At 51.4% G+C, this 16,435-nt stretch overlaps 1 protein-coding gene across 1 annotated transcript in view; it reads right to left on the bottom strand.

The window, feature by feature from the left end:
- The window catches only part of PLXNA4 (plexin A4), a 464,554-nt gene that overhangs the window by 72,668 nt on the left and 375,451 nt on the right, over positions 1-16,435 (bottom strand). Inside the window, exons 10-13 of the mRNA XM_077135733.1 lie at positions 13,461-13,661; positions 5,027-5,123; positions 4,390-4,580; positions 456-607 (exon numbers count right to left, since the gene is read on the bottom strand). Coding sequence (XP_076991848.1) covers positions 456-607; positions 4,390-4,580; positions 5,027-5,123; positions 13,461-13,661 — 641 coding nt within the window. The remainder of the gene's footprint in view (positions 1-455; positions 608-4,389; positions 4,581-5,026; positions 5,124-13,460; positions 13,662-16,435) is intronic.

Genomic DNA, 16,435 nt, shown 5'->3' on the forward strand with positions numbered 1-16,435 from the left:
GAGACTGGGCGTGCAGTTTCATTTTCAGGCCCTGTTCAGGATCGTGCAGAATCAGCTTCTTGTGTGGTGGGGTTGGGGATGGGATGGGGTGGAACGTGAGTGGGGAGTTAGGGACAGGAGAGGAAATGGAGTAAAGAGTTGAACTCAGACTTCTTTTGCAGATTCAAATTTTGCTTTGTGGTCTACCACCCCCACCCCCCCAAACTCCTCCCTGCCCCAAGAAGGTAATCATCTCTCTTCTCTTCTCTTTTAGCCCTTTCCCCTTCCTTACCTGCACCTCTTCCAATATAAATATGACAGCTGGCTAGTTCAGGGGTTGGGGGGCTCTGGGGGGTCTTCCACACATACTCTCCTGTGTGAGGTTCGTCTTCCCTTTCTGCAAGCTCTGAGACCAGCCGGGTGACTTCTCTTCCCTCTGCCCTGTCCCACCCCCATCTCAGGTGGCTTCCACTTACTGTTCCGCAGGGATGTAGCCATCCACCAGGGGGCTGCACTCCACGCCGGCCACCTTGACGTGGGAGGCGATGTCCCGGAATTCCAGGCCCAGGTTCTCCCCTCGGATGGTGACCTTGGTGCCTCCTTCCCGGGGACCTGTCACAGGGATTATCTGGAGGGAGGAAGTGAGAAGGTTTGACAGGCACCGAGATGCAGCAGGCACCCGCTTGCTGATGGGGCGAGAAGAGGCCATCAGGCTCTTCTCCATCGGCGCCCAGAGCCCTGCGGTGGGTCCACGTACACCATGGACTGTCAATGGGTAGGAGTTTTTGGTGAAGCAGTCTTCATGTTTGTGCATGGTTTAGGGGCAGGGTGCAAAGCCCCTGGCTCATCTTCCCATTTCATAGAAGGAGAGATGAGGGAATGGAACATGATCTGCAACGTTCCTGGGAAGTGAGTCGAAAACTGGGTGAAGGCCTTCCAGCATTTGCTTAAAGTCTCCTTCTCAAGGCAAAAGAGAAACCTATGTGCCAACCCACAGCCCTGCACACCTATAGAAATCCTTCCCATCTTTCAAAATCCTTCTCAAACATCACATTTCTATGACCAGACATTCTTTCTCTCTCACCACTGAAGTTTCAAGGCACTTTCTTTGTGCTACTCTCACAGTAACAGTGACTTGTGTCTGACACTTCATTCCCCATTACAATTCCCTCCCTGTCAGATCCTGAGTCTCTGAAGGCAGGATCATGACTTGCTTCTCCTTCTGGGCCCTCCAGCGACATCATATTTATTTCTTGTGCTGTTAGTGTATTGAAACGCACAGCAATTCAAGCACCTTCCTGGAGTTTCAAAAGCATTTTGTCACAGCCCTGTTGACTTTATTGTTTGGTTTGGTCTCTACTGGAGATGGGTTTAATTTAGACACTAACCTCATACAGGGATCATAATAACAGGTTTTCTAGCCTAAAAAGTCACTGAGATGAAAACCCATGATGTTAAGATACAACAACCAAGGGCCCTGCTTTGAGTGAGGAGCTCTGTACAGTTAAGCCATTCTAATGATGACACCCCTCCCCCCAGTAGTAAAGTGAGTGGCAGGACACATTCTGTGCAGTACCTCCTGGCATTTTATAGGCCAGAGAAGAAGGGCACAGCTCCCGTTTCCCTCTGAGCACCGGCACCGCTGTCTTGGCCAATTGTCAGTGGGATCAGAATTGGAGGAGCCCAGATATAACTGCCTCTGAGCCCTTTCCAACATTTCCTACTTCCCCCACCCACAGGGGTCACTACTGGGGGGTTCCATCCTGGAATGATGGTTGGTTGAAAGATGCAAAAGGGAAAGGAAATAGGCTGGGCTGCACTCAAGCTTTGCAGGGTGAGGTTGTTTCCTCTCGAAAGGCAAGATATTCCCTGCCTCTTACACATCCTGGTGTGGGCACATGCATTTGTGAGTGGATATGCGTGCACAGCGGTAGGGGTGTGCATGGGTGTGTTCCCGCTGCAGTAGAGAAAATAAGTGCCTCAGAAGCGCAGGCCAATCTGTGTGTGACAGAGCGGGGTCGGGGTAGGAGATAGGGGAGAAGTGTACGTTTTTCCCCAAGTGCCAGCCCAAACAGTCCCCAAAGTGTGACTGTCCCTGAGCTGCCTGCAGCGGCATGATATTCCAGCCCTGTCTTGTCATCCTGAAAAAGGAGTTTTATCTCTGGCCCAGTCCTTGTTTCCCTAGATCCCCTAGGGGGACCGGTGCCAGTTTGGAGCCAATAAATAGCCTCCATCTCTGGGAGATTTGTTCAATTTGTCATCTCCTCCCTGTGATTTTCTTGGACCCAGGCCAAGAGGAAAGTAAGTCCCATGGCTTGTGCCAGACACACCGTTAGCGGCCATGCACAGAAGCCCTGGGCAGTGGTTTCTTGTCTCGGGCCCTGGGAAGGACCCCACGGAGGTGCGTGTGGCTGTTGGTGGGAAGGAGGAGAGGGGTGGGAGCAAGGGCGGTGGGGAGATGGGGTGTCCACCTCCCCACCTTCTCAAGATAATTCCGTAGGTTAGACATGCAGGTATTTCCTCCCGGTTTGGGAACCTCTGTTTAGGCTCCTTCCCATCAAGGGGACTGAGGGACACTCCCCATGCCTGGAAAATCAGGAATGTGGAGGAAGAAGGAGCTAAACTATGGGGCCGCATCCAGAGCCGAGGGGCAGCTTTGCAGGCTGGAGACCGTCCACACACACGTCAAGATCCTTCCAGCTTCCCAGGCACCCCCGGTGTGCATGCACAATTAGTGAGCAGGGGACTATGGGAGTATATGGGTGTTTTCTACAGCACAGGAGGAGAACACTGATCCAGGAACCCAGAGCCCTTGGAGTTCAGGACACACTCAACACTTTCCTTAGAGCCAACAAGCCTCTCTGAGGGCTGGTCTTTGTATCTGTGGAAGGGTAGACAGCAACCCAACCTTGTGAGGACCAAAGAGGTGAGGGATGGGAAGTTATTTTGCAAGCTGTAAAGTACCACACAACTCTGTCATCTATTATCATGAATGCCATTGTTATACTATCGGACAATATGGACATCTGTGAAGCTTTGCACAAAGCTGGTACACAATTGATCCTCACTATTCACAGAGGATGAGTCTGAGCATCCGTCTATCACTTCTTTCTCCTATTTCCCCTCCGCATCATTCTTATCATCAGCATCTTCAGTGGCAGAGGGCACCAGCATGTGCTGGAGGCACAGATGTAAGACGTGGCCCCATTGTTGAGAAACATGCAGGGATTTTAAGAGGGGAGCAAGGAACTCCAGCCACGGCAGAAGGGGGTATAACCTCAGGTGGCCGGTTTGCCAGGATTGGGGAGTGGGGAGATGGGGTGAAGAGAAGGGGCTACTAAGTAAACTCGAAGTGCAGTGATTTCCTTGACTTAGTTATGCACAGCCATGGTTTTAACAATGATGACGATGAATGAGGAGGAGGAGGGCCATGAGATTTCTGTGGCCGGGCCTGGGGCTCAGGGCTTCATATGTATTATCTCATACAATCCTTTTAATTTCCCTGTGAGATGGACACCTGGTCCCGCTGCACAGTGAAGAGGCTGAGGCACAGAGATGTTGATTAAGTAGTCCTGAGTTACCCAGCAATTAGATGGTGGAGTAGGGATGCAAACCCTGTTTTCTGTGCCTAAGATACTCTTGTCCTGCTCCTCACTGGGTCTCTCCCCCATGGCCTGTGCCTCCTCAGCACTCCTGGCTTGTGCTCCAGATCCGTCTCTGCCATCTTATGTCTTCCATCAAGTGAGTACTGAGGCCTCTCTATGTCGACCTTCTCCACCTACCCGTGCAGATGACAGGCTCCCAGGACTGGTTCAGCCCCTTGGAACCCATCCAGCCTCTGCTCATTGACTGCCTGCTTGGAGAGGCTGCCACTGGTAGAGCATCACAACTTAGCCACTGACCCTCTGGGACAAGAAGGGAGGGGGTGGCTGGAACTTGGAGTCCTTTCCTGCCCAGCACAGACCCCTTGAGCCCCTCTAGTTTTTTTTTTTTTTTTTAAAGAGAGAGGGAGGAAAGGAAGGAAAACATCTTGTTTTTTTTTTTATTATATTTTGTTTGTTTGTTTGTTTTTTACATGGGCTGGGGCCGGGAATCGAACCGAGGTCCTCCGGCATAGCAGGCAAGCACTCTTGCCCGCTGAGCCACCGCGGCCCGCCCCCCTCTAGTTTTTTTTAACCTTCCTTGATAAGGAAGGGCTCTCTGAACCAAACCCATGGTATCAGGTGAAGCAGTGAAGGAAAACAAGGGTGCCGCCGTACCAGCCTAAGCATCTGGTCCACCTGCAGATTCCTGGGAAGACTGACCCCATGATCCCCAGCCTGGTTTTCAGGGCCCGGCCCAGGGAGCAGGGCATGGATCAGGCGTGCGGGGCAGGTCCTCCTGGCTGGGCAGGTGCCCTGCCCGGCTTACCTCTGTGATGCGGGGGTTGGTACACTTGCTGTTTGTGCCCGAAAGCTCCAGCCACTGGCTCTCATGGGCCGGGCAGTGCTGGCGCAGGGTGCACTGGCCCTGGCCCTGGCACCAGCCGCATTCGAAGTCTGGGTCTGCCTTGAGGCACAGCCCGCAGCTCTCGCGCATGGCTCCACACTTGTAAAGGTGAACTGCGGGCAAAGGGTGAGAGAGGCTTTGGGGTGGGTGGTGGGAGGGGCAGGGGAGTGTGGCTGCAGACTGTAGGGCAAGGAGCACGGTGGTCCCAGCCTCGGCTAATGGGACGCAGGGGCAGCTTTGTCTCTCTAGCCAATCTGATGCAAAGAAGACCAGAATCGAGCTACAGGTTGAGAAGAAGAACTTCACTGGGAGGCCACGAGTCTGCATCCACGCTCAGCAATCCCCCTTATTCTGCTCTCCTGCCAGAAGCCAACAGCCCATGGCTAGCCCAAGCCCAAGAAGTGAGAGGATGGTGGATGGTGAGGAGACCGTGCAGGAGGACTCAGTGCCAGAAATGGACGGGCAGCCATTAAGAACTGGGGGACTGAATGGCATCTTCCAGAGAGGATGGAGCTGTTCGTGTCTTCCTTCCCACCAGGGGCTGGCAGGTCCTCCATACCTTTATTCTGAGCTGGGTTGTCAATGTTGAAGTGTCCATTCCACACGACCGTCAGCTCCACGGGCAGGTTGTTGATCTCCATCCCTTCGTAGGAATACTGCAATGGGGGGCAGGGAGGGGAAGCCGGTCTCAGAGGTTTCTAGGGAAAGCCTGATGCTCGGGATGATATGGGGCTAAGGACTGGCTAAGACTCTGTGTGTATGAGTGTGTGTGTGTGTGTGTGTGTGTGAATGCATGTTCACATGCGTACACAGGGACAGGTGTGCATGGGGAGGACAGGAAGCACAGACCAGGAAACCACAGAAGTTCAGGAAGGTAAAGCAGGGGATGGGTGCAGGCCAAAGTAACACCGCATTCGGAATGTTGGGTCAAGAGGTGGAGTGAACAGGCTTGTTGCTCACCTTTCCTGGTCAGTCCTGAGGCTGCAGACCGGAGACTAGCTCCCACCCAGCCTGAGCTTCATTCAGGGAGTTTAGCTGCAGCAGGAGCCCAGGGAAACCTGGCCATTCAGACCCTGTCAGGCCGTCAATTAGATTTGGGAACTCTAATTTCTATGAAATATCAGGCTAGGCAGCTGCCTTACCAAAGATCTACAGAGGAATTATAAATACCTAGCCAGGGGTAGTGGTTGCAGAGGGTCGGAAATGAAGGGGCTGAGAGGTTGGGGGTTTAAGAGAGAAGAGGAATAGATGGGGGCTTAGAGGTGAGGGGTAAAACCCTGATCCTAGAGGGCAAAGGAGGAATTCTGGGCCAAAGCAGGAGCCCAGGCCCCCAGCTGTTCTCCTGGGCCAATGCCTGTGGGGCAGCTGCCTTTAGGCCCTGCCCGGGGTTCCCTCTAGGTCTTGCTCTGCCTGGCTTTCCTCAGGAGCCCAGTGTCTGCTTGGCTAGGTCTGAGCCTGGAGGCTGTGGCGCTAAGAAGTGAGGGTTGCTGGTTTGGGGGTGTGGTAAGGGGCAGAGGTGTTGCGACTTCTTGGGATCTGCAGTCATGGTGGTCCTCAGGCTTGCCAGTCAGTCATCTGCCTTCTGACAGAAGACATTTCTCAGTGCCCCAGAGCAGTAGGCAAAGGAAACTCAGGGCCTGCCCTGGGCAGCACTTCCAATCCCTGCTGATTTTCTCATTAGCCCACCAGACTCTTCTCACCACTAGGGGTGGGATGGAGGAATGGATTAGAGACAGATTTTCGGAAAGGGAGGGGCCAAAGCTTGGCAATTTGTTGGGAGATGTTAGTCCAGGGGGTATGGCTTGAAGCTACGTTTGCAGCACTAACTGGCCCTTTTTAACATTGAGTTAAAATTTGGAGGGTCTGGGCTATGTGGGGTGGGGGAGGGGATGGGCTATATGGGGGAGGGGCTGGGCTATGGGGGGGCGGGGGGCTGATGGATACTATGGGAGGCAGCTGATGTCCCCCTCCCAGCCAGAGCAGCCCCTACTCTGAGTGGGAGGTCAGCCCCAGAACCTCGGAAATGCATAGCCTGGGGAGAGTCTCTGGGCACTCTAGGTCCACATCTGTTTCTGGGCAGGAATAGGTCTGGAGCCTATTGTTAGGGCGCCTAAAGGAGAGATTATACTCCTCAAATCCAGGAAATCTCCCTAATTTCCTGAGTTACAGAATGCGTTCCAGTGTGAATATGCCATTGCATTGCCCTTGTACAGCAACACAATAGGATGAGCATTCAGATGTCTTCAGATCCACTTAAAGAGCTTGATTAAAATACAGATCCCCAGGCCTTCTCTAGTGCTCCAGAATGGTTAACTCCCTGGAGCAGCCTGGCCAAGCTACAGAGCCACGTTCAGTGTTATTCCCACAATGGGGATGGTTTGCACTGAGCCATCCATCCATATTTTTATCGAGTCTTTCTTGACTGATACCACCAGGGTCAGCATCGGGGATGAAGGTGCATTAAAAAGCAAAGCTCCCTGGTCCTGCAGGAGCTACAGAGGAGACTTTGATCGTCGGATAACTCAACTCGCCACTCATAAACTATCTGGAGCTCTGTGGTGTCCATCTTGCAATCACCTCCCCGGAGATCAAGTTGGGTCATCCCAAATCGCTGTGGGTTTTCTCACAAAACCACTTTCTCTCTAGATTGGTGGTTCTTAGAGTGGTTTAGGGAACACTTTCATCAGAATCACCTAGGGGGCTTGCAGACATGCAGATTCCAGGCCTGCAGACCCGCTGAAGCAGACTCTGGAGGGAAGGCGCACGGGTCTGCATGCCTAATGAGCTACTCTGTGATTCTGGTGCTGGCTAAAGGCAGAGAACCCCTGCTCCCAGCAGTCTGCTAGAAGCAGCTTGGTAGCGGGACCACCTTGGGAGAGAGGCAGGTAGGAGAGGGGTGCCCTCCCTTCTATAACAGATGGGGAGAGAGAGAAACACTTTTCCAGACCTCCCTTCCCACTTCCTCCTCCAGCCAAGCCCCTTTGCATCTCCCTCTTCCAAGGCATCAGTGAGGGGCGAGGAAGTCAGGGCCGGCTTCAGGGCTCTGGGCAGGTTTGGTTGTTCCAGCATGGCTGAGCACTATCCGATTATCTGTCACCTGCCCCCCGGCGATGGCGCTGGTGGTGGAGCCTGCCTTCTGTCTCTCAGGCCTCTGTCTGTCCTGGGCCTAAAGCAGAAGCAGCAGGTGGTGACCAGGGGCATGTGGGGGCCAAAGAGCAACAGAACCTCCTAGTCCTACCGGTCAGGACATGAATCCCCCAGAGGCGAAGCCAAGAGACTCTGCATGTCGTGTGTGTGTGTGTGTGTGTGTGTGTGTGTGTGTGTGTGTGTGTGCGCGCGCATGCGTGCACAAATGTGTCAAATACATGCTGATCTACGAAGGGGTTAGCACACACGTCTGTATTATCTGTGTGTTCATATATGCCTGTGTGTCTGCACACACACACACACACACACACACACACACACTACCACGAAGTGGCTCTGCCAGCTACTACCTCCGTGAACGCCAGCAAATGATCTAAATCTAAGTTTTCCCATCTGTGAAGTGGGGATTAAAAACAGAACATGTCTCATAGGATGGTTGTGAGGATCTGAGCTAATGAGCACAGCGCTGTCATATAGTGTAAGCACTCAAATATTATTGTCTTTTAATCTACGTGTATATACTTAGGGATGCTATGCAAAAATATATGTGTTTATGTGGACTAATAATAGCAGCCATTTATTGAGTGCTTATGTGCCAGACACTTTGTCCATCTGGGGGAGGCATGCATGTGAGAACGCTTATGTGTTTGATGTGTGCATGTGTGTGCATGCATTTTCTTTCTGAAAAAATTGAAAAATAAAAGGTTTTGAGGATCAAATATGCTGGGCATTGCTTTCTTTCCTCCCTGCTTGGGATCACGACCATGAAACGTTAATGGAAATCATCCACCCCAGGAACTCCCTGTCACCAGCCTTGGTCTCCAGGAAAGTCACTTCATTCCTAGATGAAGCTCACCTGTGGATGACCTGCCTCCCGCATGCACGGAGGGTGCGGGCTGGGGCCTCTCTGCGTCTCCAGAAGGCGGAGGAGCCTGGACCACGGGTTCCCATCCCCCATACTCCCCCACACCTCTGCTCCACTTAGCATTTATATAGCTCTCTGTAATCAGAGGGCAGTTAATCTACACAAAGCCCAGAGCTGGGGGAGGACCTGTTAGCCAGCTCCAGGAGGCCAGGAGGTTAAGTGTCTCAATCAAGGCTGGGCACACCATGGTTGGGCTAATGGATGATTTTATCCATTATCCTGGGAAAGTGGGAACCTCAGTTTCTCTTTCTTCTAAAGAAAAGGAAAAAATCTATGTGTTATTCCTGCATTCTTTCCTCCAACTGTTCCTTTGTCCTGAGCTCTGAGATAGTTTGCCAAAAGGTTCTAGCATTTGGGAGAACGAATCAGAAAAACAGCACAGAACACTATGCAAGAAGCTGCCTTTTGCTCAGTGTCCATCTGTAGGACCACAGAAGGTGTGGCAGAGGCATTTTCAGATGTGTTCCAGTAAAATAGGAAGGGGGACAAGTTATCTTTCCACCTCTCTCTCAATCCCCATTTTGCACTTGGTAAATTGAGGCATCAAGGGCAAGTGTGAGGTCCCTGTGGGTGAGTGGAATCTGGATGCGAAGCACAGGCCTCAGGGGCAGTGCCCTGGCCAACCAGGTGCCCTTTGCAACCACACCTGCCTGATGGCCAGCAGCCAGGAGGTGGGTGCCCAGCACTGTTACTAGCAGCGCTTGATATTTCCCTGGATTCTGGGTCTAAAATGGGCTTAACACCCACAGTTGCTCCTTCTCCCCTGTTCCAGCCTGTGAACCTGCCCTGTTTCGCTGGGCTGCTGAGACTGGCCCAGAACCCGTTCCCAGTGGCCATGCTCACACTGAGTTTTCCCAGTTCCCCCTTCCCTTCTCTGCTCTCCTGACACCTCACTGTCCAATCTCCTTCTGCCACCATAAGCCCAGGGGGTTTTCTGTTAGTATCCTTCTGCCCTCCTTCCCCCCATTCCAGGGAACTCAGGGATTTCGGAAAGCAAACAACAGTAACTCTACTTCTGTACAGTTCTATCCGAGTGACCAGACCTTGTTCCCAGAGATAAGACCAGAGTTGGGTTGTAAAGTACTCAGTTGCTACTTTTGCCTGACCTTTGATTGGAAGGTGTGGTTCTGCATTTGCTACTTACTTCTTGTGTGACCTGGGGATGGTCACTTGCCCTCTCTGGGCCTCAGTATCCATCTCTGTAATAGGATTAAAAAGGACACTCTCTCACGTCCATTCCTGCCCAGATGGCATGTTGTTTTCTATAACTGTGGTAGGAGAGGTTTGCCTCTGATGACGGCTGTGCTGGTTTGAAACTATTGTATTATGTACCCCAGAAAAGCCATATCCTTTAATCTGCATTCAATTGCTGGGTGGGATCTTTCTGATCGTTTCCATGGAGATGTGACCCACCCAATTGTGGGTGGTAACTTTTTTTTTTTTTTAACATGGTTGGTAACTTTTGATTAGATGTTTCCATGGACATGTGTCTCCACCCATTCAAGGTGGGGTTGCTTACTGGAGCCCTGTAAGAGGGAATCATTTCGCAAAAAAGCTTTAGCACCAACAGAGTCCACAAAGCCAGAGACCTTTGGAGATGCTGAAGGAAGGCACCCCCAGGGAAGTCTTGTGAAAATGAGGAGAGAAAGTCAGCAGACATCACCATGTGCCTTCCCAGCTGAGAGAGATGACCAGAACCCAAAACCCCCAGCAGATGCCAACCACATGCCTTCCCAGCTGACAGAGCTGTTCCGGATGGCATCAGCCTTTCTTAAGTGAAGGTAACCTCTTGTTGGTACCTTAATTTGGACATTTTCATGGCCTTAGAACTGTAAACTTGCAACTTAATAAGTTCCCTTTTTAAAAGTTGTTCCATTTCTGGTATATTGCATTCCAGCAGCTTACAGACTAAAACAATGCTCCCAAAGAATCTTTAAGGAAATCACATAATGGCAAGGAGCATCTTGGCCCAGATCAGTACTTAAACTAGGATTCCACTGTACCCATTAAAAGGCTTCTAGAAAAGTCAAGGCTAAGCCCTCCTGTACTGTATGGCTGTCTTCATTGGTGATTCCAGCAGTTCCTGCTGGTTAGGGGAGACTCCTTCTGGAATCTACTGCTTACGGGGTACCCCTCCTGTTGCCTCAGTTCTCAGACTTCAAAATGGTAGAACAACCACCATCACTGTTGTCACTAGGGATGTTGAGGAAATAAAGAGGTCATGAAGGCAAAATCTGCTGAGTTGCTTTGGGAGCACCCAGAAGGTTCCATGGTGGATGAAGAGGCCATAGGCCCCATCCCTAACTCCGGGAGACCCTTTCTCAAGTGTAGTGGGGGAGTGGTGGATTTAGAATGAGCCATCCTCAACGCCTGAAGGCAAAGGTTAGAAGATGAGCTGGGAACATAAAGGCAATGTCCTCTCCATGCAGTCCATTAGGCTGCAGGTCCTGGCCCCAGTGCCACGTGTTTACACCACAGCTTTTCACCATCCTGGGAAGGAGATCTGGAAGGATCTAGGTTCACACACTCAGGAGGCCAGCTGATTGGGCAGTGCCACCTTTCACCCCTGATGAGGGTTTGAGATGGACTGAGGCCCAGGTGGGCTAGAAGCAGATTTGACTATTGGGTACATGGGACACCAGGCTTCCAGATGTGAAATTCCCAAGTGATTTCTCAAAATCCAAGAATTCAACATCAGAGAGACATCCAGGCTGGAGTGGTGCCCTTTCTCTCCCCGTGGGCACCAATGAGGGAACCAGCAGCAGGTACGGTGTGGACACCATGGAGGGAGGAGACCTGGCTCTCTCCTGCCTCACCCTTGCCTGCCTGGCTCTGTTGGGTTCAGTGTGTGCTCTTTGCACCAGGAGGCTCATTTTTTGTTCCACCATTGGAGCAGTTCTCTGTGGTGGTTATAGGGCTCGTTCACTCAGGCAGCGCTCTAGCTTGGGACACACTGAGGACATTTAAACACAATCTGCTTCCAATTCTGGCAGTAAATAGACTGGCTGCAGGTCCAAACCAGCTCCTTGAACATGCAAGTTAGTTCCCGAGGTGCAGACAGAGTTCTGATCAAGGGGGTTACAAGATGAACTCATGTGATTATTTGGGGCACTTTCATCTATTTATCGGAGTCAGCCAAAGCCCGGGGGCCCTGCGGACCAGACCTGTGGAGACTGTGTACTTCTCTCAGGGACCTGAGGGCTCAGACACCAGCGAGGCTGGGCATTCTCCCTCCTCGTGGGGCCGGAACCCTGGGGCAGTGTCTCCAAGGAAACGGGACTTTTCTCCTTGGTCTGAAATCCTTACATGCCTTTAATGACACAGATGTGGGACCCCAGTTCTCACATGGACGTTCTTTCTTTGGGGGGAATAATGTTAGCCAAACTCTTGGGACCAGTCTGCTGGGTTTCAGGATTTATGAGGGAGTATGAAGTGTTTAATATCCCTTTTGCTTACAAGTTCAATCTGGAACACCGAAGGAAAAAAAAAAAGCTTGGAAGCCAGAGGAGTGGGGTGAGGGAGATGTACATATGGAGTCGTGAAGGTTTTCAGATCAATTCCCAATTCAATCCGTGCCATGCTAAGCAGCCTTGGGCACGTGCTTGGCCCCCTTTTAGCTCCCTTTAACCCTTACCTGCTTCCTGTAAGAAGAAAGGGAGCTTCCAGAGAGCCCTTTGTCTAGGACCCTCCTCATCCTATACCATATGCCCAAATACAGTCATAGCATATAAATACCCGGGGGCTACAGATGGACAAATGGGAGGCAGTGTGACACAGGAGGAGACCCGAAAGCTGGCCCCAGCCCTGCCACTGACTGCCTGTGTGACCCTGATAAAGACGCTTACCTTCTGGGCTGAAGCAGGCTGCCCCAAAGTGAACAGAGCTTCCGCTTCAGGGCTCAGTGCTTCTCTGCACGGCTACGTCCAAGACCCATCCATGCATCTAATTTTGTATTTATTATATTTCATTCATTATCTTAAAGAGGGTCTTTGAAATCGTACAAGCTTCAGACCCACAAACCTACATCTACTCTGTTTCTGGGCCTCTATTTTCCTCTCTTGGACAGTGAAGAAAAACTTAAAGGTTTCTCATAGCTTGAGAATGTTAGGACAAACATAGTCTAAGGTTTGTCTCTGGACATCTCGGTGCACATACATACACCCATAAAGAGAATGAAAGAGACCAGGCTGGTAGATAGGAATGAAACAAGAGAAGGAAAGGAGCGAGACAAGCAGGAGAGGGGATATATAGTTAGGGTGTATACCATGTGGTTATACCTGAATAAGGAAGTCAGCTGCCAACTCATCATTAGTAGTGCATGGATTTAATGGAGCCATTCTAGAAACTGGGCAGGGTTCACGCTGATCTAACTAGCACACTCCTGCCAGTCCCTCTTGTTTAATGGTTCCCTTTTTGCTGATTCTTGGTCTGTCTTGGGAAGCCACCTTTCTTGAAGCTGGCTTTCTGTCTTTTTGAAGGCAATGGGCCTTTGCAGGCTCATATGGGGCATTCAGGTCAGACCTGGTAGGAACACAGGCTTAGGGCTTCCAGAGATTCTCTTAGGAAGGTAAACGGCCTTCCTACAAACACATTTGCCCACAAACAGAGCTCAATGGCCCCATGGCTGTGTCCACAAGCCCCTTTCACTACAGCCTCTGTTTTGGGAAGACCGTCATTACCACAACACAGCTACAATTGTGGCCCAAAACTCAGTACCCAGCACCCTGCGGACATGGGGATTAAGGGACTGGGGTGGGTAAGCAAGGTTGGGGAAACAGGTAGGGAGCCGAACAGTTTTATGGGTGTCTTGGAAAGTCTGGCAGATCTGAGCTGATGTGGCTCTAGGAGAAGAAGCAGGAGGGGTTGGGGGTGGGGCCCGGGCCACCAGGAGGTGGGCGGGATGGGATGGGGGTGGACTCACGGAGGTGTTCTGGCACTGCACGCTGGAGCTGTTGAAACGCAAGGCCGGCACCCTCTGCTCACTGCCCTGGATGTTGAGGATGCATTCGTACCCGCGCTGCCCCGACTGGGGCTGGGGGAGGTTCTTGGCCTTGAGAGTGATGGGCTTGATCACTTCCACGGGCACCAGGATCTTGTCCACTCGCAGCAGCTGGGGGCAGTCCTGGGGACAGAGAGCGTGGGTCAGGTTGGGGTACAGGGGAGCCCAAAGTGCAGGGAGCCTCTCCAGGTCCAACTCAGAGGTTCGCCCTGCCCCACCCTTCCAAGGATGCATCGCAGATGCACAAGCCCGCGTCTCTCTTAGGTGCTAGGCTTTCTTGCCTACACCAGTCACTGCTGGTGAAGGAAGGGGGTGGAGAAATCCCAGATCTCGAGAGTCCCCATCCGAAAGCCATTCCTCACTGAGGATGTTCCCTCACCCTCTTCAGGTTCCGACTTCAATGCCTTCCCCTATGCACTCCAGATTCTCAGATAGTCCTTGTTTGTACTTTTCTTTTTATAACGTATGGCTTCCTCCCGGCATTCCCTCCTACTCTCCACATAGACAGACCCTGTTCGTCAGGTGCCCCACTGTGGACTGAGCATCTCTTTGCCTCAATTGCCAATTGCAAAGGGTTAAGACAGTTGGGCCCAGTGAGAAGGTCCATGGTGAGACAGAGCCATGGGCTGCAGCTCTGAATGTGAGTCTAGACCACAGTGGAGGGGCCCAGAGGGCCTTCAATTTGTGGGCTGGGTCTGGAATTTGGGGGATGTTCTGGGTTGTGCTGAGGGACCTTCCTGATACAGAAACTTCTGACTGAGCTCTGGGGATGGCCTGACCTCAGAGTAGATAACACAGTGAGCTCCTTCTATGTGCTGAAAATGGACATCTTATCCCTGGATCTAAGTGCGGACCAGAGGACCTTTGGAGATGGAGGGAATAAATCACTGCTTAGGGAAGGCTGGGGAGAAAATGGGTTAGAGTAAAGGGTGTTTGTGCTCTGCCCATTTGGAGGTGAAGCTGGTGTGCTTCTGAATTCTCAAGACCAAGCAAGGTCTGGGGATTCCTGTGCCAGGTAGGTCCCACTGTCTGCATAGATAGGGATCCCTCCCTCTAGGGAGAGGGCATGCTAAAACATGGTTTCTGGAAGGCTAAGCAAGAGCATGGCTTGCACATCGTTCCTGAGGATGCATTATCAGTGCTCATAGGTGACTCTTGGCGAAGCTGCTCAACCCTAATCCCAGCAATCATCTCCAGCAGAGTAAATCAGAAAGGTAGCCATGAGATAATGCAGATGGGAAGCATCCCAAGCAATCAGGCACTTGGCAACTGTCCTGCCTAAATCCCCCATCTCTCTCCCTCAAGCAAATGTGAGCCAAATGGATCCCACTACCATAGAAAGCTTAGTGAGAACCAGACTTGAGCCCTAGGTTTCTGAACAGCTAGAGATCCCCGAGCACATCACACTCCACTTTGAGTCTCAACCTCCCTATCTGTGAATGTGGGTGGAACTTCAAGCTCTAACCAGTCATGACTGCATGATTTGGGGTGGTCATTCTTTCTGTCCTTCCTGATCATCTGACAAGAGCAGAGGAGGCAAAAGGAGGTAGGGGAAATGGAAACAGAAAAGGGAGAAAGATAGAGACAGAAGGAGATAGAATGGAAGCCAAGAGAAAGGGAGGGAGCTGGAGCAATGTCCACGCATGGGACAGGAGCGGAGCTTCGCTTAGGGACAGTGCCCATTCCATTAAACTAACCCCTCCACCTCTCCTCCAGAATGGTCACACCCTTATCCAGAGAAGCAGTTGAAAGACGAGCATGGAGGAAGGCCATCAGGAGGAGAGAAAGGGCCATTGACAAACACCGCAGCCTCAGCCCTAACCCTGCTTGGAGACCTTGTGGCATCCACAGGGAGGAAGTCTTAGCAGCTGCATCCTCTTCCCCTGCCTTGACTGACACCACAGCCTCCCTGCTATAGCACAATGAGAATGTGGAGATAAGTAGATGAGAGGAGAGGCATGATTTGTGTAAAGAAATTCAGGGCTGGAGTGGGAAGGAAGTGAGTGGTGTTGGAGGATCAGGGAAAGGAGATCTCTGAAAAGCGGTGAGCTGTGAGCCAAAGTATCCAGGCCACCTATCGTGACTCTACCCATCACTCTACCTGAGGTCTTTGACAGTCTTCCTGCCTCCTAAAGCATGAGTATGTCTGAACTTCTCTCCTGCTACACCCATATAAGGGAGCTGTAACTATGGGTTTGGGGTAAGAGCCAAGAATGGCTGATATCTCTTGCCTCCACCTCCCACATCAAAATGTTCATGCCAAGAGGGAATTTGCAGTCTGAGTCCTCTGAACCAACCTAATGGACCTCTTCCACTTCACAAAGGAGAAACTGAGGCACAGAGGAGAAATAATGGCTCAGTGTCAGCAAATGTGTGGATAACTGAACTACACAGATGCCAACCTGATAAGTTGTCATCTTTTTCTTCCTTTAACAGAAGAGGCAAAATTCCTACTAGTGGGCAGTACCACATTAGGGTAGGGCAGCCAGGCAGAGACCAGCAGGACTGGGAAACTGCAGGATCTTCTTAAGATGGGCTGGAAACTTCCCTGGGGGTTGGATTGATCCTAGGCCAGGATATGGGCAGAAGCACAAGCCTCTCTCACTTCTCTTCTAGGATCCTCACTGAGGCTTATTATGAGTTCTCTAATGAGTCCTGATTGCCAGTTGCCCCATAAAAGCCTAGTTTGCATATAAAAAGGTTGGCGGTTCTGAGAACAAGTTCATTAATAATAATTGGAGAGGCCCAGAGCTGGGCTGGGCACATTTTTCTCTGATGGCACTGCTGATTGACCCCAGTGTCCCTCCTAAGTGAAATGTGAAATGTGAAATGGCATTTTTCCCTAGGTAACAAGGCATGAAGAGACTATTTCCACCACCCTGCCCCTTCCTCTCGCC

Source organism: Tamandua tetradactyla, chromosome 1 (genome assembly GCF_023851605.1).
Source record: "Tamandua tetradactyla isolate mTamTet1 chromosome 1, mTamTet1.pri, whole genome shotgun sequence".
Taxonomy (NCBI): Eukaryota; Metazoa; Chordata; class Mammalia; order Pilosa; family Myrmecophagidae; genus Tamandua; species Tamandua tetradactyla.